General features: G+C 42.7%; 1 protein-coding gene across 2 annotated transcripts in view; it reads right to left on the reverse strand.

Moving 5' to 3' along the window:
- LOC126469732 (carnitine O-palmitoyltransferase 2, mitochondrial) overlaps window positions 1–27,770 on the reverse strand; it is a 152,536-nt gene that overhangs the window by 30,207 nt on the left and 94,559 nt on the right. For both annotated transcript variants that reach the window (XM_050096934.1, XM_050096935.1), the window contains exons 9-10: window positions 20,901–21,070; window positions 850–963 (exon numbers count right to left, since the gene is read on the reverse strand). In XM_050096934.1, coding sequence (XP_049952891.1) covers window positions 850–963; window positions 20,901–21,070 — 284 coding nt within the window. The remainder of the gene's footprint in view (window positions 1–849; window positions 964–20,900; window positions 21,071–27,770) is intronic.

A 27,770-nucleotide genomic window follows, 5' to 3' on the forward strand; every position in this document is an offset into this window, starting at 1 on the left:
CCGACCTCGGGGAAGATCAGTTTGGATTCCGTAGAAACACTGGAACACGTGAGGCAATACTGACCTTACGATTTATCTTAGAAGAAAGATTAAGGAAATGCAAACCTACGTTTCTAGCATTTGTAGACTTAGAGAAAGCTTTTGACAATGTTGACTGGAATACTCTCTTTCAAATTCTAAAGGTGGCAGGGGTAAAATACAGGGAGCGAAAGGCTATTTACAATTTGTACAGAAACCAGATGGCAGTTATAAGAGTCGAGGGATATGAAAGAGAAGCAGTGGTTGGGAAGGGAGTAAGACAGGGTTGTAGCCTCTCCCCGATGTTATTCAATCTGTATATTGAGCAAGCAGTAAAGGAAACAAAAGAAAAATTCGGAGTAGGTATTAAAATCCATGGAGAAGAAATAAAAACTTTGAGGTTCGCCAATGACATTGTAATTCTGTTAGAGACAGCAAAGGACTTGGAAGAGCAGTTGAATGGAATGGACAGTGTCTTGAAAGGAGGATATAAGATAAACATCAACAAAAGCAAAACGAGGATAATGGAATGTAGTCTAATTAAGTCGGGTGATGCTGAGGGAATTAGATTAGGAAATGAGACACTTAAAGTAGTAAAGGAGTCTTGCTATTTGGGGAGCAAAATAACTGATGATGGTCGAAGTAGAGAGGATATAAAATGTAGACTGGCAATGGCAAGGAAAGCGTTTCTGAAGAAGAGAAATTGGATTTTTCTTTGGAAAAGCTCACTTTCTTTAAAAATTCATAGTAGTTATAAGTAATTATGAGGGACTGCAAAACAGTCAGTTATGGTGATCAAAGTTACAAATACAAGAATTGTTTTTTCTTTACCTTAGTGGCCATTGTGCAAGGCCTGACTGTCTCCGTACGACCATGCTTGAAAGCAGCAGTACTGCAAGACTCGTAAGTAGCAGCAAAATGACTGTTCTGGCGATGAAAAGCAACCTGAAAATTTTAAGTAAATTATCTCAAAATTCAATACTGTTACCTGCTTGTTGAAATATATCTTCATTAACAATTTGTTACATACTATTCAGAACTCCCATACACTTACAACATCAATGAGCAATTCCTAGACACTAAAATTTCACAAGTCAAGCAAGTACTCATATTTGCACAAATTGTGCACTATAAATACTAATGTCAAAAGAATTATACCATTACTACAATGTATGTTAACTTTGTAAGTAAATTAGTGAGTTATGTGACTGACACTGCAGAAGCAAGCTGACGTATGTGACAGAATGAGTGGCTTGGCCGGACTGCGTAGCACTGTGTAGAGGCAAGCAGCAGAGAGCCAGCTTGTTGCTGTGTATGACTGGGCAACATGAGTCAGTAAGGTTGGACGGTGCCAAAGTGTAAGTGAGGCAGTCAAGGGCCGGCAGGTGCGCTGACAGAGCATGACACAGGGAAAAGCCCAAGTATAACATGACTGGTGAGAAGGGGGGGGGGGGGGGGGGGGGGGGGGGGTGAATACTAACATGGCATGGTGATAAAAAGTTACATTGAAAGAATTGAATATTTGCTAAAAAAAGTCAAAAGGACATCTTTGAAACTGGTGGGAGGCCAATAAAATTGTTATCATATTTGTACAGTAGTATACAGAAGTATTTTGCAGTTGTGGTGTTATGTTGTCGGTACTGTTTGCATACAGTCACATCAGAGCAACAGACATTACTGTGTCACTCCATCAAGAGCCTCATGCTGCTGTGGTTACATATCCAGTAAACAAGCAAGGTCAGACAATAACAATGTAAGTATATATTCTGTAGCGGCACCAACGTTTAGGGAAAGTTAGTTTTGTGCAATACTCTGAGCACAAGTTACAGCCAGGTGCGGGCCATATTGCAATGAGTTACGCATACCAACAGATGCGAAGTAGAATAGAGGCCACAGGGCCATCAAATTTCTGAAAGAGTATATGTAGCAGTTTTGCATGTCGCAAAACACAGGCAGAAGGGGCCCACTGGCCAACCTAGTGTGTTATGAGTACATCTACATCTACATGGATACTCTGCAAATCACATTTAAGTGCCTGGCAGAGGGTTCATCGAACCACCTTCACAATTCTCTATTATTCCAATCTCGCATAGCGCGTGGAAGAAATGAACACCTACATCTTTCTGTACGAGCTCTGATTTCCCTTATTTTATCGTGGTGATTGTTCCTCTCTATGTAGGTCATTGTCAACAAAACATTATCGCATACGGAGGAGAAAGTTTGTGACTGGAATTTCGTGAGAAGATTCCGTCGCAACGAAAAACGCCTTTCTTTTAATGATTTCCAGCCAATTCCTGTATCATTTCTGTGACACTCTCTCCCATATTTCGCGATAATACAAAACATGCTGCCTTTCTTTGAACTTTTTCGATGTACTCCGTCAGTCCTATTTGGTAAGGATCCCACACCACGCAGCAGTATTCTAAAAGAGATCTCCTTAGTAGGTCTGTTACATTTTCTAAGTGTCCTGCCGATAAAACGCAGCCTTTGATTAGCCTTCCCCACAACATTTTCTATGTGTTCTTTCCAATTTTTAAGTTGTTCGTAACTGTAATACCTAGGTATTTAGTTTAATTTACCCTTTTAGATTAGACAGATTTATCATGTAACCGAAGTTTAACGAGTTCTTTTTAGCACTCATGTGGATGACCTCACACTTTTCGTTATTTAGGGTCAACTGCCACTTTTCACACCATTCAGATATTTTTTCTAAATCGTTTTGCAGTTTAGAAAAAATATATGAATGGCTTGAAAAGTGGCAATTGACCCTACGTGACGCGAAGCAAAACAGTCAGCAACATGCAGCAGCAGATGGGGCGCCAGTGTTCCAGTCCACAGCAGGTCGCTGGTTCGACCCTCTGAGGCCGAAGCAGGACCTGTAGCTAGCCAGCGGCAGGCCACTCCACGGCTCGCTACCGCAGGCAAGCGTCCTGGCTTCCAACACTTGCTGGAGGCATTCTGAGGCGAGGGCCACAGATTCGGACGCGGGATCGTGGGGGCTTGTTGTCGTTGCGATCCCAGCCACGCCGGCGGGAAGCACACAGCTGGCCACCTGCAGCTCACACCGAGCAGCACCGATTCGGCAGGGACACAGACCACTGTGCCAACTGCTGGCATTATGACGACGACGCAACTCTGCTGGTGTACAAGGCCGACACACAGTGTGTGCACGGGTCGCTGAGGCAGCCATTCTGCGCCAAGCAGTTTCGCAGACAGCGAAGTGGTGTCCTCAGCATTGCAGGACCCGGTGACGCAGACCAAGGGGAACATGGTACAGTAGTTGGAAACAATAAATCACTTGGAAAGCTCTGACAAGTCTTAATACGGTGCCTTCTACCTCTTCCCGCTACATTTCGTCATCCTGATACATTCGGTGGCAGAAGTTGCCAGTACATTTCCTTTAGCCTAAAAGTATTTTGTAATTAGCTTTGGTGGTATGGTATTCATTGCCTATTGTTACTTAGGCATACTGACAGTGTCTGTTTATTTGTAGAGACAACAAGAAGCATGCCAAAATACAAAGAATACTCAGTTCATGTGAGAAACGCCAATTCACATGCTTTAAAGAAGGGAAAGTCGCAGTCTAATGTTGCTAGAGACTACAGCATGTCATGACAACTAATAAGTGTGTGGAATTGACAGCAACAACAGGAAGGATCAGTAGCCAAGGTCAGATCATCCCCTAAAAGCAACAAGGTGGAAGGACAGAATGACATGCAAGCAGTCAGCTGCTGGTCCTAGAAAATGAACTTGACAAATTAGGGATGATCTGGAGCAGCATAATGGACAGAACCTACTTGTCTCTACAATAAAATGTCAGGTAGTAGCTGGTGATTTAAATGGTAGATGACCATCACATAAACCACTCAAAACTTCAGAAAATAGTAAGTCTGGGATAGAGTTTGTAAAGAAACGTCAAATTTGGAATTCTACAGATTGGTCTAAAGTTTCATGGACCGATGAAAGTAAATTTAATGTATTTTCTTTTGACGGTGTGCAAAATATATGTCAAACAAAAAACCAAAGGGGCATTGAGAAGTACCAGGTACTGGCCATAAGCACGGTGGTGGCAGGGTCATGGTGTGGAGATGTTTCTCTCAGTGTGGGTTTGGTCCTCTAGTCCAAATAGATGGCAAAATGGATTGTTTCCTGTAGAGCGACATTTCAGAAAATAAAATGGTTTCATACGGGAGAAAGACCAAGCCACATAATTGGATATTTCAGCAGACCAATGATTCGGAACACACTTTCAGTAATTAAAAAAAAATTCTTTTCAGATAAAAAAAAATTAAACTTTTGGAGCCAAAGCCAAGATCTAAAACCAACTGAACTTCTCCGAGATGTATTGCATCAATGTGTTCATCATAGAAGCTACTCAAACAAGGATCAATTTGTTGCTGCCTTGATACGTAGCAGTGATACGCGTGTCCCCTGGCCACGCCCTTTGTACACCTCACCCACGATGGCATAAACCAAAATAATTAAAGTAAACATGAGCAACTAATAGCGTATCTAGTTGCATAGAGAACTTTATTAGATTGTTGAAAGTGAAAACCACAACACGATTCGATTAACAGCTCACGATATATTTATATTTTAATTTGGCTGGTCGATCTTAAGTCCCAATTGCTCAAAGCGGGCGAGCTCTGCCAGTGCCACGGCATGGGACAGTGCTGGTCAAGAAACGCAAGTCATCAGTGTGCTGGCACAGACAATGGTTCTGGAAGTTTCATCGGCAAGTGGATGGATATGAAATGTGTCCTAAATCCAAAAATACTGCATAGTTTGCACCAGCAGACTCCTGTTCTTTCCAAACAGTTGAAGAAGTCCAGAGAAACATAGAAAGTAGGGCCTGATTATATTAAGGACTGGAATGGTTATGAGAGAAGTAAAATTCTGGCGGATATCATTCTGCAATGGTGTCACTTGGAGGTGTCAACAGAATGTATTCCAGTAGCAAAAACATTCAAAATTATTAAAAGTGTGAGTGTGATGTAATTTCACCCTGGTGGGACAAGATACAGGAGAATGGGCCATTGTTCAGGAGAACACGGATGGGGTCTGGAGCAAGCGCACATGTCGCAAGGCGGCACTGCAGCTGTGGCAAAGTAGGCTTTGTCATTGCTTGTACTACAAAACTAACATTGGAAAACTTCAATTTGTGTAGGAAGTGAATTTGTTTTTGTGATTGTAAGTGTTTTTGGCTTGGTGATATACTCAGAGACTTAGACGATGTCAAACAATGTGCAAAGCTTTTGCCAGCCACAATGCCATTGCTACAATGCAAGTAAGTAAGTTAGTTTTCTTTACTGTTCCACTGTGTGCTGTCTCAGTGTTGAGAAATTGTTGCCACTGAAGACAATTTGGTTGCAACAGGGAGAAATTTCAGTTATTTTATGTTCATTGCAAAAGTGTCAGCATTTCCGAAACCATCTTGGCGCAATGAGGTATCAGGACCTGCGTGGCAGGTACAGTTTCAAAGAGAGTAGCACTATTGAATATTATTATGTGCCTTCCAGTGCAAGTAACTTGTCTTTCATATCTGTAGTTTCGGGTCAAGAGGCAAAAGTTGGGTTCGTGAGTGTGCTACAAATTCTGATCAAAGCAGTTGGAACTTTATGCACTGCTGTAACAAAATCTACACATACAAAACTGGTGGCCACTGGGCCTCAAAAATATATCGAGATTTTAACAGATTTGTCTGTGGTTTATTTACAAGGGTAACCATTTCCCCAGAGTATTATTTTCGTGGCACTTTTGTACTGAGAATTCACAGGCTGGTGGGTAATATGCAGTTAGAAGACCAACTAGGTTACAGCGTTATTGGATGAATGGTAAAAACACCCACGTGACCCATTCAAAACCCTGTGGATTCAATGACAAATCGATGTGCAGCTGTGATCAAAGCCCACAATTATCCAACGAAATAGTTTTGTTCTTCAGATTCCAAAATAGTTTTGTTTTATTCTTACACTCTTAAACCTACAACTTACTTTCAAGCCGCAAGATTTGTTTTTGTTTTAATGTAAGATACCTTTGTTTAAACTAAATGTAGTTTTGTACTAAATGGATTATACTTACTTACTCTTCAGTTATGTCCTGGCAGTTTTTTCTATTACACACCTGTCTCTATGTAAATGTAACTAATACTTTCTACAAAATACTTTTGAGCACTACTGTATGGTGTCTAGTTTGGAAGTTATTAAAGTTTAAATGTTCATTTATTTAGAAAAAAATAATAACCATTTGCAGATATGCTGCTTTGTAAGACACACCCCGAGTAGATAATGATTTCAGCTACACAATGAGCAAGCTTGATTGTACGATATATACAAAACTAAATTATTTATAATATTTAATTCAGCAGTGATAAAACAAAAATTCTGCACATGTACACTATCAGTTAGCTTCAGCATGTTGACATTGCAGCAAGACCTATAAGGTAATAATTTATGTATAGACGAGGGGCAACCAGTAAGTAATGAACACACTTTTTTCTGAAAGCAGGTTGGTTTTATTCAAGATTCCAATACACCATATTACTCCCCGCTCTTTTTGGCTACAAAAAACTACCTTTCAACATAATCTTCATTAAACCATACACCCTTATGCCATCTAGCTGGGAGGGTCTGTATGCTCACATGGTACTACTTTTCTGGTCGATCAGAGCCAACGTCTTGCTTCACACATAACCTCCCCATCATCAACATACTGATTCCTGTGAAGAAAAGTCTTCATTGGGTCAAACAGATGGAAGTCAGAAGATGCAATATCCAGTCTGTTGGGTGGATGAGGACAAACAGTCCAATGATGTTTTTGTGAGCTGCTCTCAGGTGTGCAGACTAGTGTGAGGCCTTGTGTTGTCATGGAGGAGAAGGAGAAGAAGAAGAAGAAGAAGAAGAAGTTAGCTTGCAATTTTGTGGTGACAAACATGCTGAGGTCATTTCTTCAATTTCCTGATGACAGCACAATACACTTCACAGTTCATCACTGCACCAAACACAATAACCCCTTCCGAGTCCCAGAAGACTATGGCTTTACCGGCTGAGGGTGTGGCTTTGAATGTTTGCTTTGGAAGGGAGGCGGTGTGGCACCACTCCATGGATTGCCATTTTGTTTCCGATTCAAAATGATGAACCCATGTTTCATTGCCTGTGATGATGTTCGAGAAAAAAAATTGTCATTATCAGCCATGCAACATGCAAGCAATTCTGCACAAATGATATTTTTTGCTCTTTATGGTCTTTGTTAGGCAGTGAGGAGCCCAGAGGGCACACACCACTGAGTACCCTAACTGGTGGACAAGTGTGTGAACACTACAGAGACATCCAGTTGTGCAGCGAGGTGTGTGTTTGTGATTTGTCGATCACCTCGAATGAGAGTGTCCACACATTCCAACATTGCAGGAGTCACAGCTGGGTGCAGCCGTCCTGTACATGGGAGACTGGAAAGCTTGCATGATCCTGCTGCGATGATGACAGATCCTTTGCCCAATGACTCACCATGCATTTGTTCCCTGCAAAGTCTCAGTAGAAATTCTGCAAGTGCCTATGAATATCTGCAATACTCTGGTTTTCTGGCAAAAGAAACTCAATGACAGCTCTCTGCTTGCAAAGCACCTCTGTTACAAATGTCATTTTGAATAGCGCTGCTACCTATCTGAACTTCATGAAACTGTAAGGGATGATGCAGGAATATTCCACAACATCCTGCAACACATTCCACATATTTTAAACTGAAATTGGCCTTGAAAAAAAAATTGAGTTATTTATTGGATGCCCCTCATAGCATTTGGTAAGTTTGTATGAATAAAGAAATATGCTTTGTGTGAAGTGGTGCTGCAACAGCTGGCAGAATACAGAAACACTTCGTAAGGTTCTGTGGCTCCCTCTCAGCACAAATGCAAAAATAACAAATTAAAAGGATAAAACATTGATATTTATATACGAAACAAGATGTAAACACATGTAAATTTATGAATATGTTCATTAAATGTGTATAATGTATACAAATCAATGTAATGTGCATCGTTTTGATAAGATGGCCCAGGGAAAGCACCAATCTTAAACTTGAATGGTTGATAATGTGATATAGCTCTGGAGTAAGCAAGCAGAGGTGTCTGGTGCTATCAGTGGGATCTTTTTTGATAAACTTGGTAATACTGGGTGGTTATCATTTTGCAAGTGTTAAGGTTACTCAGGATAGCATGATTCTAGATGACCGCGTTTGGACATTACAGTAATATGTGAGGGAGTAGCAGAACTGACAGCAGTGTCAGAACTAATTTGATCTTTTAATGAGTTTTAGTGAAACTTTTGCGATCATTTCAGATCACAAACTGCAGAATATGTGCTACAATACGTGGGATTAGCTATCATTTGGAACTTTTGTTTGTCGCTCTGCTTGCTTTGCTCTCCTCTGGCAATCAATTTATTTAAATACTTGCAGTAAATCCATCAGAATCATATTGCAAACTTGTTGTATGAGTTTCTTATTCTTTTGCTCGTAATAAATTACAAGTTGAATTCAAACCAGTGAATCAACTACTTCACAAGCCTCCAGGTTACAGTACCTCATTTCATTTTGTTAATCAATCCAATTTTCAATGTGTTTGGAAACCTATGCTTAACTGTGTAAACAGTTCACTAACTGTTATGCTAAACCACATCAATGCTTAATTGTAATTTGGGGCAAAAGGCAGCATTAAGCAACTGACCCTTATGTATACTCAAAGCAGAATTATTGTAGGTTGTGTGGTTGCCCAACTAGTGCATACTGCTACTGATACGACCTCAGTGAGCACGAGTTTGTTTGCTCATCCAAAAAATAGCCCTGTGTGAGCTCGCAGGTAGAAGAAGAATGCAAAATATACACTAGAAAAATTCACTACGATTACCGCATCCACAATACTCGGAACCATCTGCAAGCTAAAAAAAATAGCAGTTAAGACTCTATATAGTATGACAACACGCAAGAGGAGATAGAAATTTTTGAAATGTGAGGATATAAAAGGACACCAAAGATGAAATATGTAGCCTGAGTAACTAATAGAAGAGTTACCACACTGAAATTCGGAGTAAAAGAAGAAATAGCCAGATTGGACACATTCTGAGACATCAAGAAATAGTGATTTTGTTCATAGCTGTAGTTCAACTGCTGCAGAATATTTCAACAAAGATAAAAAGTCAGCTGACAAATGAATTTTTATTTTGTTGATCAAGAAATAGTTTGACCATACTGAGCACATTCAAGTGGATGTGAATTGCAGTAATTGTGCAGGGATGAAGAGACGCATCCAGGGTTGACTAACATGGAGAGCTACGTCAAACCACTCTTTGAACTGAAGGACATGACCACTATCACAACAAAAACAACAACCACCTCTTATGCAGAAAACTGAACTGAAGAATGGTCAGTTTAGCAGTACCATCATGTTTACTGTTGAGTAACAGGGAGAAGAGGCTGTTACAGCATATACTTCAGTATCCCAAGAAGTGGAGTGCTGTCACATGCTACACGTCGATGCATTGTACAACTCTTAAATGTAGATAGCCACTTTTGTTTGAAAATACTCTTCAGGCACCATCACTTTTAACACTTTTGAGTCCCGAACCCTTTGGAGCATGCATGTAACAGAACCCGGGCATTTTTGGCACCTCTTTAACTACCATTTCATTCTTATAACCTTATTTAAAGATATGGAAACATTTTTTTAGAAGGAAAGGTTTCTATTTGATCCATTTGTAAAATAAAGCTCATTTAAATACAAATTTAGAACACCAATTTTATTTACATTTCAGTACATATTTAGTGCAAAAAAATTCTGCGCAGATTCTCACCTGTACGTTTAACAATAATTTGCCCTTGTATGGTACAATTTGAAACACACTGAATGCACAGTGGAATTTTACAGTCAGGGCACCACCATACTGTTTCTTTTCTTGAAGACTTTGAATTGGACAGTTTTGTTTTTTCTGCACAAACTTTGCACACTCTTGTGGGATGTGCCTTCTTTTTAGTGGAAGGAATCCTGTCTACAAAATGCCTTCCTAGAAGTCTGCTGCTACACACATTTTGAGGAGTAGCAGTATGTTGATGTACAGAACCTTTCTTTGAAAATTCTTCACGTAATTGCAGAAGAAAATTTGCCAAATGGCATCCTTTGTTCTGATCGTTTCTTGTTTTACAGTACAAGATGAAAGTATTCACTGCTGCCATTATAAAAAGATGGAAAAACAGTTTCTTCCATCATTTCATTTGCCTTCTCTTGGAAGGGTAGTAAGATATAAGTTGGTCATCAAATGTTCCTTCCTCATAAATACACAGTCACTTTTTTTTCAGTTTTTTGCTGAATACACCTCACTTAGGAAGTCCTCTACGATTAGGCATGCACGTCCCCACAGCCTTCGTCTTATTCCCCACAGGAAATCAAAAACAGCAGGTGAAGCGTAATATCTGTCCATATAAACAGTATGTCCCTTTTTGAGGTAGCCAGACAGAAATCTCTGAAAAAGAGCAGCGACTGAATTGTCTTCCTGCCCTTTACCTGTGTAAACTTCAGTGTGTAAAACATATCCTGTCTTTGCATGACACAAGGTAAACAGCTTGATACCATACTTGTCAGGTTTGTTTTTTATATGGACACAAAAAATAACTCTTCCCCCAAATCCATAGACACCTTCATCTATAGTGAGGTTTTCCTCAGGTGAAAACAATAATGGAAACTGTGCGAGTAAATGATTCAGGAATGGTCTGATTTTGTGCATGGGATCATAGCCAGGTTCATTTCTTGGAATGTATGAGGCATTGTCATTTACATTTAGGCAAGAGAAAATAGCAAAAAAACTATTTATAGGTAGAACTGAACCTGGAAAAGGCATGGAAACAAAGCTGTTTGTAGATCAGTAACCATGCAGTCTATTTTTCTTCAACAGGCACATGTGGATTGTGACAGCAAAGAACAAATACATTTCATGAAGCTGTACCCCAGTCCATGAAATCCACATGCTATTGGGTTTCATTTTGCCTGATGATCTCATTTTATCTGCAATAGATTTCGCAAACCTGAGAGTTTCTGGCTTGATGTGTTTTACCATTGATTCAGGGATAAAAATTGAAAAAAATATCGAAAGGACTGCTGCTGTCATCCACTTCTGCCACACACCCACTTTTCTCTTTGAATTCAGGCAATGAAGGCTGCACCTCTAATGTAGTCCACCCTAATTCCACATCTGAAGATTTTGGAACACTACAACACCTTCTCTCACATGGTGACTCTGTAGATGGCACTACATTTGAAGTACTGCCTTCAGTATTAGGCAGTAAATTATATACCGACGGAGGTGAAATTTCGACTGAAAACACAATGGACACGTAACCTAAATAGCAGACTTATTACACAGAGCAATGTATAACAATGGAAAGAAAAAATAATGTTGCTTTTGTACAAGAGTCTGCTTAAAAAGCAAAATCACTGTATTCACTTTCACAAACGTCCCCTTTGGAACCGGCATTTTCAAATGTCTCGTTCAAAAGTTTCTCAATCTCAGTATTAGTCAAAAACTTTGACATATTTATTGCAAAATGCACTGCAAGCACAACAAGAATTACACGAAAACTATGGCGCCACACGACGGTACAGTGGTTTTGAACAACTGAGGATTGTCCTTGACAACGCCGAAATAGTTTCAGAAATATCCACACGACAGCAGCACCATGCAGTGGGCAGATCACAGCACACGAAGCCCGAATATTAGATGCAAGCGCAACGAAAACAAAGCAAACAGAGGAAGACTAGCAGAGCTCAGGCACGGGATGCTCACAGCGTGCCTGCCACACGAGCTGCGCTCGGGCTTGGGACTCGACGTGTTAAGCATTTATTCACAGAATAATAAGTATGAATCAATACATTTGCATAAAAACTGAATGAGGTTTGCCCCTCTCTCTCTCTCTCTCTCTCTCTCTCTCTCTCTCTCTCTCTCTCAACCTTACACATTTTAAAAATACATTTCATAGAGAGAACAATTTTTCTCCGAGGCAGAGGATGGGGACTGGGAGGGGTACCAAAAAATGGACTGAATGGTGATGTAGCTTAAGTTGTCAATCATCTCACGGTAAAACCAATCCCACTAGTAGGCCTTCGTTCAGCACTTATCATCCTCAGTAATTAAGAGAGATTAATTTGGTTACAATACATGACAATAGTGCACCCATTAAGGATGGTGACACTGTCCAGCATGTATACTGTCATGTTGGCACTCTTTACGCTGCAAGTTCAATGCGAGTGATATGAGTTTTTTCTTCTTCTTTTTTTTCTTGTTCGAGTGTCAAAATGCATTGGTTTATATGACAAAGTACAGAAGAAGTCCGCTGAACCTACGTTAGTCACTGGTTTATGGCTGCAAAATCAACATGCTGAAAATCAGTATTGCAGAATGTTGATTACATATGATTCCACTTAACTTTACTGAAAATTACCTGACACTGTTGCAAAGTGTCTTTTGTACAATGTTCTTAGTGTGACAACAATTTATGTTACCAATGTTCCTATGCCAACTATCTCTCTAAAAGTGAATAATTCTAACATTATAAATAAATTTGTATGCACATCTATCTTGTAACCAGTACAATGAAGATGGTTATAAGCTGAGAGGGAGGGAGAGAGGGAGAGAGAGAGAGAGAGAGAGAGAGAGAGAGAGAGAGATTTTTTTTTGTGGTTTTAGGGCGCACAACTTCAATGGTCATTAGCGCCCAGACTACGTTAGGAATGCACCGCGAGGCACAAGTTTAAAACAGCAACTAAAAGGGAAAACACGATAAAAGATTGACAGGCATAGGATTAAAAAAACAGCATAATCAAATGGCCTTAGACAGGTTTGTCAAGTTGATAAAACGAAGAACGTGAGCAGCTGCTCCTGGGCCATCCGCTAAAATGGCATCGAGAGTACATGGCAGGCCAAGATCAAGACGCAGTGTAGTAAAATCCGGACAGGACGTTAAAATGTGGCGGACCGTCAGCAATTGCCCACATGGGCAGAACGGCGCCGGCGCAGCCGTCAGCAGATGGCGATGGCTGAACCGGCAGTGTCCAATCCGTAACCGGGCCAAAACTACCTCCTACCGCCGAGAAGGGCGTGAGGAGGATGTCCAAGCCATGGGAAGAGGTTTCAAGGCCCGAAGCTTGTTGTCCGTAAGTGCAGCCCAATAGGCATGCCACAGCGATAAAATGCGCCGACAAATGACCCTGCTACAATCTGATGAAGGGACACAACAAGAAGCTGTCTGAGGCTGGAGGACCGCAGCCTTGGCCGCGGCATCTGCAGCTTCGTTTCCAGGGATACCGACATGGCCAGGAACCCACATAAAGCTAACCGGAGAGCTGTCGTCCACCAGCTGCTGAAGAGAGCGTTGGATCCGGTGCACGAAAGGGTGAACCGGATACGGATCACTGAGGCTCTGGATGGCGCTCAGGGAATCGGAGCAGATGACATAAGCAGAATGTCGGTGGCGGCAGATATAAAGAACAGCCTGGTAGAGGGCAAAGAGCTCAGCTGTGAAGACCGAACAATGGCCATGGAGCCGGTATTTGGAACTTTGTGCCCCGACAATAAAAGAACACCCGACCCCGTCATTGGTCTTAGAGCCATCTGTATAAATGAAGGTCACATTAATGAACTTCGAACGAAGTTCGACAAAACGGGAGTGGTATACCGAACCGGGGGTAACCTCCTTTGGGAACGAGCTGAGGTCAAGGTGAACGCGAACCTGAGCCTGGAGCCAAGGTGGCGTGTGGCTCTCGCCCACTCTAAAGGTTGCAGGGAGTGAAAAATCAAGGTGGTGAAGGAGGCAACGAAAGCGAACTCCAGGGGGTAACAGGGCAGAGACATACGACCCGTATTGACGATCGAGAGAGTCATCAAAAAAGGAATGATAAGACGGGTGGTCGGGCATTGACAGTAGCCGACAGGCATACCGACAAAGCAGTATATCGCGCCGGTAGGTCAGTGGCAATTCACCAGCTTCAGCATGAAGACTCTCGACGGGACTAGTATAAAACACTCCGATCACAAGACGTAAACCCCGATGTTGTATGGAGTTGAGGCGGCGTAAGATGGACGGCCATGCAGAAGAGTATACGAAGCTCCCATACCCCAGCTTTGAGCGGACGATTGACCAATATAGGCGAAGTAGAACGGTTTGATCCGCTCCCCACGACATACCACTGAGAACACGGAGGACATTTAGAGAACGGGTACAACGGGCAGCCAAATAAGGCACATGTGGAGACCAGCTAAGTTTCCTGTCAAATGTAAGACCTAAAAATTTTTTGTCTCCATGAATGGGAGAGCAACGGGACCGAGTCGTAAGGACGGTGGGAGAAACTCTTTGTAGCGCCAGAAGTTAATACAGACCGTCTTCTCGGCAGAAAAATGGAAGCCATTGGCGACACTCCAGGAGTAAAGATGGTCAAGAGAACGCTGAAGACAGCGCTCCAGGGAACGTGTACGCTGCGCGCTGCAATAGATGGTAAAATCGTCCACGAAAAGGGAGCCTGATACATCAGCTGGGAGGCAATCCATTATTGGATTGATCGCTATGGCGAAGAGAGCGACGCTCAAAACTGAGCCCTGTGGCACCCCATTCTCCTGGCGAAAGGTGTCTGACAGGACAGAACCCACACGTACCCTGAACTGTCGATCCATTAAAAAGGAACGAATAAAAAGAGGGAGGCGACCGCAAAGGCCCCATGTATGCATGGTGCGGAGAATGCCCACCCTCCAACAGGTGTCGTAAGCCTTATCCAAATCAAAGAACACAGCCGCGGTCGGGCGCTTCCGCAAGAAGTTATTCATAATGAAGGTCGACAAGGTAACCAGATGGTCAACAGCAGAGCGGCGCCTACGAAATCCACATTGTACATTGGTAAGTAGGCGTCGAGATTCGAGCAGCCAAACCAAATGAGAGTTAACCATTCGCTCCATCACCTTACAGACACAGCTGGTAAGCGAGATGGGTCGATAACTGGAAGGCAAGTGCTTGTCCTTCCCCGGCTTAGGAATCGGTACAACAATAGACTCGCGCCAGCATGCGGGAACATGTCCCTCAATCCAGATGCGATTGTAAGTACGAAGAAGGAAACCTTTACCCGCATGAGAAAGGTTCTTCAGCATCTAAATATGAATAGAATCAGACCCTGGAGTGGAGGACCGTGACCGGGCAAGTGCATTCTCAAGTTCCCGCATGGTGAAAGGGGCATTATAACTTTCACGATTCGAGGAGCGGAAGTTAGGTGGCCTAGCCTCCTCTGCCTGTTTTCGGGGGAGGAAGGCAGGGTGGTAATGAGCGGAGCTCGAAACCCCTGCGAAAAAGCGGCCGAAGGCATTGGAGACATCCTCAGGGGCCACAAGGACGTCATTCGCGACCGTCAAGCCAGAAACTGGTGAGTGGACCTTAGTGCCAGATAGCCTGCGCAGGCTACCCCAGACGACAGAAGAAGGAGTAAAACTGTTGAAGGTGCTTGTGAAAGCAAATGCAGCCCAGCTGGCTTTCTTGCTTTCTTTAATAATACGACGGCACTGCGCACGTAATCATTTATAAGTGATACAATTCGCCACTGTAGGGTGGCGTTTAAAGGTGCGTAAAGCACGTCGACAAGCACGTAAAGCGTCTCTACATGCTGTGGTCCACCAGGGGACCGGTACGCGACGTGGAGAAGAAGTAGTGTGAGGGATGGAATATTCAGCAGCAGTGAGAATGACTTCCATGAGGTGTGCGACCCGACTATCGCAGCTTGTGAAGGTTTGATCCTGAAAGGTCGCCCTGGAAGAGAAGAGCCCCCAGTCTGCTTTGGAGATGTTCCAACTAGTCGAGCACGGAGAGGGGGTATGATGCAGGAGATGGATGACACACGGGAAGTGGTCGCTCGAATATGTATCAGAAAGGGCATACCACTGAAACCGGCGTACAAGTTGAGTAGTACATATAGAGAGGTCTAAACGGGAATAGGTGTGAGATGTGTCCGAAAGAAAAGTAGGGGCGCCAGTATTGAGGCAGACAAGATTGAGCTGGTTGAAAAGGTCTACTAACAGGGCAGAATGCTGGAGATCCCCAAAGGGGATGCTGGGCATTGAAGTCTCCAGTTAACAAAAATGGTGCAGGTAGCTGAGCAATAATTTGCATCATGTCTGCCCTGGTAACGGCAGACGACGATGGAGTGTAAACGGTACAAATGGAAAATGTAAAAGTGGGGAGAGTAATTCGGACGGCAACTGCCTGCAGGCCAGTGTGCAATGTGATGAGGTCGTAGTAAATATCATCCCGGACCAGCAACATAACCCCTCCATGAGCCAGAATAACTACCACAGGGGGTAGGTCAAAACGCACAGAGGTGTAGTGTGCCAAGGCAATGTGATCGCATGGGCGTAGCTTCGTTTCCTGGAGGGCTACGACGAGCGGACGGTGCAAGCGGAGCAGCAACTTCAAGTCCTCTCGGTTGGAGCGAATGCTGCGAATATTCCAGTGAATAAGTGCCATCGTGAGAAGAAAAGGAAGATGAAAGAACAGGTCACCTCGAAGGCCACTGAGGGCCTGGCTTCGAGCGAGCACTGCTGCCGCTATCAGTAGGCCGACAGTCATCGTCCATTGGTTCTATAGGTTCATCGGCCATCTCGTTAAGATGGCCGGGAGGAGGAGCTTCCTCCGCCGGTGGATGGCCAGATGTTCAGCTACCAGCGGTGCGGCCAGGCGAAACGGATGACGGCCTGGGGCGGCAACTGCTGGGTGGCGCAGGAGAAGAAATGCGCCGTGGCGGAGAAGGAGAACTGTGCTTCCTATGAGCCTTCTTGGAAGGTCGTTTAGTGGAAGTACTGGTCGATGGCTGGGAGTTCGAGGTACATAGGAAGTCTGCACGGGACGGTTCCTTCTTGAAGGCCCATGCATCTGACTTCTGGGTCTTCACCTTGGCAGAAGCTGATGAACGTGCTTGTGTCTGAGGGGTGACGGGAGGAAGAGGAGACGTCGACCGCGCGATCTTAGCACTGGCCGAACGGACGACCGTGGTGCTGAAGGTCAGATCGCATGTCTGCGTCGCCACCTCCCTGGTAGTCCGAGGAGAGGCAAGGACAGTACTGTATTTTCCCGCTGGGAGCAGCGTGGGCTTCCTACTAGCAAATAGCTTGCGAGCAGCCGAGGTCGACACTTTCTCTTTGACCCGAATTTCTTGGATACAGTGTTCTTCCTTGTAGATGGGACAGTCGCGGGAGGACACTGCATGGTCACCCTGACAGTTAACACAACGAGGAGACGGCGGTGGACAGTCACCCTCATGGGCATCCCTGCCACAAGTGACACATTTAGCCACATTGGAACAAGACTGGCGAGTGTGATTAAAACGCTGACACTGGTAGCAGCGCGTAGGTGTCGGGACATAAGGGTGAACAGAAATAACCTCGTAGCCCGCTTTGATACGCCACGGCAGCTGAACACTATCAAGGTCAAGAAAAGTGTCCGGGTCGGTACAAGGTCATTGTTGACTTTTTTCATGACCCTATGGACAGCCGTCACGCCCTGCTCAGCGAGGAAAGACTGAATCTCGTCGTCAGCCAATTCGTCGAGTGATCGAGTATATACCACACCACAAGACGAATTCAAAGTGCGGTGAGCCTCCACCCGGACAGGGAACGTGTACAGGAGTGTGGCCCGAAGCAGTTTTTGTGCCTCAAAGGCGCTCTCAGTTTCTAGTAACAAGGGTACCGTTACGCAACCTGGTACACGACTTGACAGATCTGGCTATGGCATCTACGCCCTTCTGGATAACGAAAGGGTTGACAGAGGAAAAATCCTTCCCGTCCTCAGATCGAGAAACTACGAGGAACTGTGGGGCAGGCGGTAGTACTTTTGTCACTGGTGGCTGGTCAAGTTTCCGTTTATGGGCAGAAGTAGAGAGAGAAGAAGAAGAAAAATCCATTGCAGAGGAATCCCCCATGATTGCCAGCATCTCCGATGGCGCGCTCCTTCCTTGTGGGGACCCTCTCAGAGGGCACTCCCGCCTTAGGTGAATGTTTACACCTCAGGTCACACCTCCCGAGAAACAGACGGAGGGACCAATCGGCATGGTCGGAAGGTATCAGCTCAGGCAATCACCCCTCCCTGGGCCTGGCCTTTACCAGGGGGTACGTGCGTGCCTTACTTGTCTACCCAGGGCGGGGAATTACGCGTTACCCCGGCACCGGCTAAGCGTGCGAACGCGTGGGTCGGCCTTCGGGCGCGCACAGGGAGGAAGGAAGAAGAGAAAAAAGAAGAGAGAGAGAGGGAGAGAGAGGACAGACTGTCTCAAACACCGAGGCGGAGACCAGAGAAGGCAAGGAGAAGAAGGCAAGGAGAAGGAGGCAAGGAGGAGGAGGCAAGGAGGAGGAGGCAAGGAGGAGGAGGCAAGGAAAAGGAGGCAAGGAAAAGAGTAAGGAAGACAGTGAGATGGAGAAGAACAAAGTAAGGAACCAACCAAAGGAAGGAAGAAACGAGAAGTAGTGAAAAACCAAAATGACCGCAAATATAGGTCGTGGAACCGTCCGTCAGAGAGAGAGAGAGAGAGAGAGAGAGAGAGAGAGAGAGAGAGAGAGAGAGACAAAAGAAGAAATAATTTTGTCATAAAATTGAACCCACACCACTCAGTGTTCTAACTTGTGACCTTACATACTATGTTATGATGCTGTTGGAGTAAATAGTTCAATTCCATTCAGCCCAGCACTGTGTCCTTCCTGCCGTAATAGCAACACCGTCAACTTGCTTGGCCTTAACATTTTGTCAGCTTTTTTTGTCACTACTTTCTTCTTTTCAGCATCAGAAAATTTAATTTTTCTGAAAGGAAGCATCCACCGTCCAGGTAATAACATGCTCTATTTTAATCAGAGCAGGGCTGTAGCTTATCACATGACCCAGTCAGTTCCTGCTGCTACTGAGTATATGGTTTACTTGGAAGAGTAATACACACTTGCTAAAGTTCCCAAGTATTCACTTAAAAAGGGAAAGCACATGCTTCACGTTATGATGAGATTGAGTTTCACAACTTTTGTACTTCAAGTATTTTTCTCTCACTGTGAGTCAATCACTCATGATGATACTATCTGAAAAGGAGGAGGAGGAAGAATTTCAAGTCTGAAAACTGTGCCATTTGTCACAAGTGGTCCTATTATTTAGTAGTACTCCTTTTTAGGCCAACAAACTTTGTCCAATACTTATCCAGTCTCTGAAGTGAGATACCAAAAAGCCCAAAAATGCTATTTTATGACTGTCATAACCTCTTTGTTGGACACAATTTGTGTTATTGCCCCAAAATTCCTTTACATTTAGGAACAAGAGACAGTTAGCAAGCTGCCAATCCTGGTGAGCAGTGTACATCTTTTCTCAACCAACATTTCAAATTCCCCAGTACTCCTATCACAAAGGCATATGTACACAGGAGCTTTGTCATCTTGAAGCAGGGTTTCTTATTCCCCCTCCTCATTTATATTAGCAGCAAAATTGTCCTGAAGATATGCGCAGTACTCACCAGTTACTGTTACACCCTTTGCAAAGTACTAAATAATTTGAATCACTTTTGCATCCAACAAAATACTGGCCATAATCTTTCTACCACGTGAAAGCAATGTTTCGGGCATGAAGTGCATAGGAACCATTATTGCTGCCACATGCACAACTCTGTGCAATAAATTTCGCACCCTGTACACCCCCAATCACCAACTAATTTAACTGTTGTGTACTTCCAACTAGACTGTATATTTACAATAAGCATTTTTTTTTCTGTCCTTCCTTTTGTGGCTATGTAATGGCCAGCGGTGTATATTCCCAGAGAAATCCTAATTTTAAGATGCTGAATGAATTTATTTAATCCTTACTGGTTCACCATAAAAACTGACTCTTACAAATATCAAATAGGGGGTGATGCAAAACTAAGAGAAAATACAATCAATCAATAACTCTAAAGGCATTTATAATAGTGCAATGCAGTTTTCACATAAAGGCACGAAAGTCATAGGATTTGTGTTTCTGTAATGAAAGGATTTTATTGAAGTGCTCACACCATTTTCACCAGAAGCTAATACTGTAGCTGTTCCTGTGTTTCTGTCCAACATTATTTACATATTTCTTCATCTTCTTCTTTTTCTTGTGCCTTTGTCCCACGCTGGTGCATGATTAAGAACGGATTTGCCATGGTTAATTTAAGGGGTGGCCAGATGTATTTCCTTTTGCCACCCAATTACACCCTTCACTTGCCCCCTGAATCGAGTATGCGTACTTGAATTGCCTGCGTGTACTGTTATTCATCTGGAAATGAGTGACAGTTTTCTAAATGTTTGCAAATCATGTAACTGAGGTGAGTCTTGGGTACCACTGCATTCACCTAGTGGGGTGAGGCACACTGCCTAAAAACCACATCCAGGCTGGCCGGCACACCAACCCTGGTCTTTCATCAGCCAGACAGTTTCAATCCCGGGGTAACACATGTCCCCATAACAGTAGGGGCACTAACATGTACGGCTATCTGGGTGGGTTATTTACACATTTGTTATAAGAAAGGAAAATAATGTAGACTGGATGTTAAACATCCTGTTACACAACAAGATACAGTTTTCACGTAATGGAGTTATATCTGAACATGACTATCAACTAGACTGCATCACTATTCAATCACAACTCAATCATTAATTTTTTTAATTATTAAAGCAAAGCACTGATTTTTCCAGACATTTTGAGGAAAATTAAATCACACTACTGATTATATGTGTGAATTACTGCATTTTCACTTCTTTAGTTATAGCTAGTTCACTTAGTACACTGTACCAAATCAATAATACTCCCAAAATCATGCTTACAATAAATCTTACCTGGAATCCAAGTTGCATTATTGAATCTGGGCTTACACGATGAGTTTTACAAATCTTCTTCCCAAATCCAGGAAATTCAAGAATATTAAAATTTAAAGATTTGTAGAACTTTTCATATGCCTCTGCTGCTGACTGTATGTCATGTTTTGCTTTGTCATCAAGTTTGAAATCTGGTTACAGAAAACAGAACATAATTAATTTTTTCATTCTCAAAAGAAAAACACATTGTTAGCTGAAACAAAACAGATTACTTCAAAACTACATTCAATTTTGAATACATGCATTAACCACATAGACTAATTTGCATGTTTCAGTTTTTAAAACTGATACCTCAAATAATTCAACAAACCAGGACTACTCCAAATTTACTATTGATTACAACCACTCATTTTTATGTACTGTATTTATAACAGACAGACTGTAGAGTGGTTTATATTGCATGTGAGGTCCAGCTTTTTAATTAATCATTCTTTCAAGATGGCTCAGAATTTCCCATCAGTTTTGGATGGGCATGTTCCTGCTGAAACACGATATTGTCTGAGTGAGGGGCAACAGCTCAGGCACTAAAAACCTTATGATATAATGGTCACTGTAATTTGCATATAGTATCTGACAGTGCTTCAAACTCTCATATTTGGCACTTGACAACGTAGGCTGCCACGTTGTATCTCACAGGTGGCATCTAACACATATATAGTTATTATTGCAGGACAAACCGAAGTGGGACTCTACTGAAAACACTACAGTTGAGCACTCTACAGAGGCTCTGTCCACAGTCTGATTGTCATCTGATGTTTTTACAGTTTCCAAACAAGAGAATTCGATCTGGCGATGTACTTGCCCCTAGTTCAATCCTTGGCAGATTATAGTAGGCCTTCAGCATGGGCAGCTCCCCTCACATGTAATAGTGCTCCAGAAGTGAATGCAGTGGACATGGATTCACACTCTGTAAAGACAGTGCAGACATGATGACAGTCTTTCCATGCTGGTTTCGCAGACTCATCACTGTTGTAGCCGCATGTACAACACAAGACAATATGCTATAGTTTAAAAACAACTCATTTTCCAGACTAATTATTCTACCCTGTTCTGACTTGCTCACATGCCAATAGGGTACCATCTGTCTGACAATGTGTAACTGCATTTTCTTTCACAGTAAAGTAATATGTGACTTTTTTAAGGCCAGAAAGAAGGAGGCATCAGCAGCCTGCAGGAGACTTATGTCACTGCACTGACTCCAGTCCACATCCAAGGGATTCCCATGCCACCCATATACCTCTGTATGATACTGGGCATTTGGCCTGTTCTCATTCGTCTTGTTGAAGATGGGTGTAATTCCATAACAGGTATCAGCCTAACCCATGTTGGTTAGCATTGCAGCTGTGTTAGGAATGACAGTGTCGATATGTATCAAAGTTGCATTACATATAGAACAAGATGCTGAAGTTTGTACTTTATCAGTTGCACTACAACAGCACATCAGCATGTCACATATGCAGGCATACTTCTACGCCTACATCTACATATATATTCTGCACTCTGTAAGCCGTGGTATGTTGCAGGGTAGAAGATACCTTGTATTATTACTGTTAATTTTCTTTCCAGTCCCCCTTACAAATAGAGTTAGGAAAAAATGAGTGTCTATATGCCTACGAACAAATCCTCATTTCTATCTTATTTTTGGGGTCCTTATTCAAAATGTTCATTGGTGGCAGTAAAATTGTTCTGCAGTCAACTTCAAATGCCAGTTCTCTAAATTTTCTCAAAAGAGTTTCACAAAAAGAATGCTGTCTTCCCTACAGGGATTCGCATTTGAGTTCATGAAGTATCTCCGTAATACTCATATGTCGATCAAACCTACTGGTAACAAATTTAGCAGCCCACCACTGAACTGCTTCAATGTCTTCCTTTAATCTGATCTGGTTGGGATCCCAAACACTTGAGCAATACACAGTAATTGGTCACACGGGTGTTTTACATGTGGTGTCCTTGCAAAATGAAAAAGACTTTCCTTAAATTCTCTCAGTAAATTGATATTACTCATTCACTTTCCCTTCTAGTGCCTGTTCCATTTCATATCACTTCACTTCACTATGTTATGCCTAAATATTTATTCAACATGACTGTGCCAAGCAGTATGCTACTAATGCTGTATTTGAACATTATGGGATAGTTTTTCCTACACATCTGCATCAACATACATTTTTCTACAGTTTGAGCAAGCAGCCATTCATCACACCAACTAGAAATTTTGTTCAAGTCATCTTGTATTCTCCTACACTCACTCAATGATGACACTTTCCCGTACATCATGAGCGAACAGCCACAAATTATTGCTCACTCTGTCTGTCAGATCATTTATGTATGAATGATATGAGGAAAATAAGGTCACAAGATTTTTTACACAACCAGAAATGCATATATTTCAATGAAACAGTAGCATAAATATTACAGCACTGTTGCACATAATCACCATTTCCTTCAATGCATTTTGTCAACCAGGCAATTAGTTTTTTAACACCTGCATTGTAGATGTGTCCCACCAACTCCTTAAGAATCCTGGCAGCGGTCATAGCCTTGGCATTCAGATAGCATATCACAGCGCATACATTGCACTTAGTAGGAGATGGAATGAGAGTGCTCACTTTTTATTGTCATCAAAACACGGGTCAAGATGCTACTGATGACCGTTGCCCCTCACATATTTCATTGTGCGCACCATACATAACAGTGGTACAAACTGTGAAAAACTCAATTCCCAGGTAGATCTACAGGCCTTGTAACCTCACATTCCCGATATCCCTTGTATATAGAGAATAAGAGCAACTATCAAACTTGCCTGGGGCAATCCTGATGATTCCCTTGCATCTGATGGACACTTGGTGTCGAGGACAACATACTGGGTTATTTAAGAACTGTTCAAGCCATGCACATATCTATGAACCTAAACGATACACTTGGGTCTTCATTAACAATCTACAGTATCAAATGCTTTCTGGAAATCTAGGAATATGGAAACTGCCGGTTGCCCTTCATCTATGGTCTGCAAGTTATTGTGCAAGAAAATGACAAGCTGATTTTTTAATGAGTGATGCTTTCTAAATCTATGCTGATTTGTGGACAGAAGCCTTTCCACCTTAAGAAAATGTATCATATTCAGATTGAGAATATATTCAAGAATTCTGCAGCGAATTGATGTTACAGATACTGGTCAGTAATTTTGTGGCTATATTCTTTTACTCTTCTTATAGACAGGAGTCACCTGCACTTTCCTCCAGTCACTTAGGACTCTGTGCTGGGTGAGAGGTTTGAAACAAATGCATGCCAAGTAAGGGGATGATGCTAAATAGTACTCTCTGTAAAACCAAACTCTGATTCCATCCAGACCTTGCAAATCTTTCACTTGCTTCTCTATGTCAGGTATGTCTATTACTATGTCCTCCATACGGAAGCCTAGATGACAGTCAAATGGCAACAAGTCTGTAGGAGTCTCCTGTGTGAATGATTTCCAAAATGCAAGATTTAAAATGTCAGGTTTCCTGTTTCTGTCTTCTTCTGCCACATCACACTGGTCAAAGAGTGACTAGATAGAAGCCTTTGACCAGCTTAGAGATTTTATACAGGACCAGAATTTTCTTGGGTTCTTGTTAAAATCTTTTGCTAAGGTTCACTTGCACTGCAGGCACTTTCTGTTGCAAAGAGCAGAGATCTAAAAATGTCGAGTGCTGGGCACTCAGATTGAAACGATATTGAATACCAGGTGAGCAGGAAAGCTGTGGTTTTTGTTATTAACTCTCAATTTCACTTACAAACATACAGAAGATAGTCAAAAATCAAAAAGAAAGAACTAAAACTATTATATCAATTGATGACAAAACAGTAGTACCTATTAATAAAGAGAAAAAGTCATAAAACGGTTCTAGTAGAGCATTTGTATACATTGGGCAGTGATCTATATCAAAGCTACTCCAATGTCAAAGCTACTCCAATGCTCTTTATTTCTAAGTGTGTGTGTGTGTGTGTGTGTGTGTGTGTGTGTGTGTGTGTGTGTGTGTGTTCGCGCGCGCGCGCGAGTGATAAGTAACTGTGCCTGAATGAAGATTAAAGTTTAATGTTACATTGACAACGTCATTAAAGATAGAGTACTAGCTTGGCTTGGGGAAGGATGGAGAAGGAAACAGAGTGTGTTCTTTTTTCAAAAGAACTGTCTCCGGCACTTGCCTTAAGCTGCTTATGGAATCCACAAAAAACCAAAACGTGGACTGCCAGAAAGAATTTAACCCACTATCCTCTAGAAATCAAGTTCAATGTCTCAACACTTTGCCACCTCACTTGGTCTACGTTTGAACACAAATCTTGTTGCTAACACAAAATGATGCTACTAACACAAATATGTGCTAGCATTGTGTGACCTCATCTATTAGATGATTTTAAAACAAAAATGTCACTGCTTTATAGAGTAGATTTGTATAGACATATTGTCACAGAAGAAGCCAAGTAGAACCATGGTATAGTGGTTATGATACTTAACTGTTGCACGAAGTGTCGTGAGTTCAAAACTCACATGGACTGTAAAATTTTAATTTCCATATTCGGTTCGAGTACATTCTAGAAGTATCCACAAATGTCAAGAATCATTGTACTGGAATGTTCTGTAGCTGTATATACACTGTAAGTGTTCTGGTCGGAGGCAGTTTGCTCCGCGCTCTTGTATGTGAAAGTGCTGAATAAACCTTCGTTAACTGAAATTAGTGTTCGTCATTCATCGAATTACACCTTCTACATGACATAATTCTGGTGGATACGCTTGGTACTGGAACTTGTGATAGTGCACATTATCGACGACACAGTGGCTCCCATCAGGAGGCAGAAGAAGAAAAGGACATTACGATGACAGCAACTGTGTGCCACCACGTGAGACATCCTTCCAGGTTCTCTGGTGACGATCGCCAAGACCCAAACAAGTGGCTGAAGGTATACAAGTGTATAGCCAAATTTAACAAATGGGATGACACCATGTGTTTGGCTAACGTATTTTTCTACTTGGAGGCCACTGCCAAGCAATGGTATGAGAACAACGAGGAGAAGTTCACAAGCTGAGAAGTATTCCAGGGAGAACTGCGCAAGTATTTTAGCGACACACAACGACAGAAGTGCAAGGCTGAAGATATATTAAAGTGCAGGGCACAGCGTCCAGGAGAAACTACAGCATCCTACATTTAAGATGTCTTTGAGCTTTGTAAAATAGTGGATCCTAGAATGAAGGAGGAAGATAAGGTTGTACATCTCATGAAGGGTGTTGCTGAGGACATGTACAAAGCCCTACTCCTAAAGGAGGTTTCGATAGCAGACGACTTCATAAAATGATGCCAGTACATTGAGACAATGCATCAAAAAAGAATTACATGCAGGAAGTTTGAAAGGATTCCAAATGTCGTATCGATGTCTGTGATGGAGGAAGCAACTGATTTCACAAGTGTTCTTTGTCACATAGTGAGAGAGCAAGTTCAGAAGGCACTTGGATTGCACGGTGAGCAAAAAACAGAGACGCTTCACGAGGTCATAAGGGCAGTTTGGGCACCAAGGAAGACTGACATGTAGAGGACCAAGGATAACCAACCAATATGTTTCCACTGCGAACGACCGGGACATGTGGTATGCTATTGTCAAGAAAGGCGGCAGATATTTGATGACGCGCGCACCAGAAGACAGCAGACCAATCTTAGCCGACGTCAACTCTGGGACGACAAAGATGAACAAGAAGATGTGGGTGCACGATGATGTAGGTCACCATCGTCGCAAGCTAGCCGCTGGAGGGGACACTCCCCAACACGCCGATCAAGCTCCGGCCAATCACCTAGCCGCTGGAACCTGGAAAGCTAAAGGGTGCGACCTTCCTTGGAGGTGAGGCTGCAGAAGAGAAAAATCCTCCGCCGTTGGTCACTACTAAAATGATAGGAAACTACGTCGATATCCACATGGATGGCCGACCAGCCCAAGCTCTCATGGAATCTGGAGCATCATATTCAGTCATTTGCCAGTTGCAGAAAACCGTATTCGTCAACAACAAAACATCTCTGCTGAAGGTGACTAATGGGAAATATGTAAAACCTATAGGAAGATGTACCATTCGTGTGGGTATAAGTGGCCATACACAGCCCTTAGAATTCATCGTCTTACAAGAGTATAGTCATGACATCATTCTCGGATGGGACTTTTTGAAAGCTTCTCAGGCATTTATAAATTGTGGTCGCTCAAAGATCATGCTAGAGGAGATGAGATACTGTGGATAGGAAGATGGGCATCCGAGTGTGTGGAGACTGAGTGTGATGGATGAAGTGATCATTCCTGCAGTCAGCGCTATAAAGGTAATTGTCACATGTCATGCCATACACCAACTCATGGATCTTTTAGTGGAATGTAAGAGAAGCATACCACTGAAGAATAACTTGGGCATCCCAGCCTCTGTTGTCTCATTTAAGAACAGATTCGGCGAATTGCGGATAGTTAACTGTCGCCGAGAAATGCAGATCCTTCCAAGACGCATGTGCGTAGCAAACGCTAAGCTGTTAATTGAAGAACAGTTGAGCATCCTAGAAACCTCCCATGCCAAGTCTGTGGGCGAAATTAGCGCTACCACTACAAGACAAGATCTTCTAGCTCGACTATCACCAGATCTCACCAAGGAACAACAGAAGAAGCTACTTGACATTCTTCAAGAGTTCTCTGAATGCTTCAATCCACAGGTGAAGGGCAAATTAGACAAATCGTCGGTGATGCACCGGAAGAGCACCATCAACCAATAAGCCAGAGAGCATACAGGGTGTCAACAACGGAACGACAAATAATACGCAACGAGGTAGAGAAAAT

Source organism: Schistocerca serialis, chromosome 3 (genome assembly GCF_023864345.2).
Source record: "Schistocerca serialis cubense isolate TAMUIC-IGC-003099 chromosome 3, iqSchSeri2.2, whole genome shotgun sequence".
NCBI classification, from domain to species: Eukaryota; Metazoa; Arthropoda; class Insecta; order Orthoptera; family Acrididae; genus Schistocerca; species Schistocerca serialis.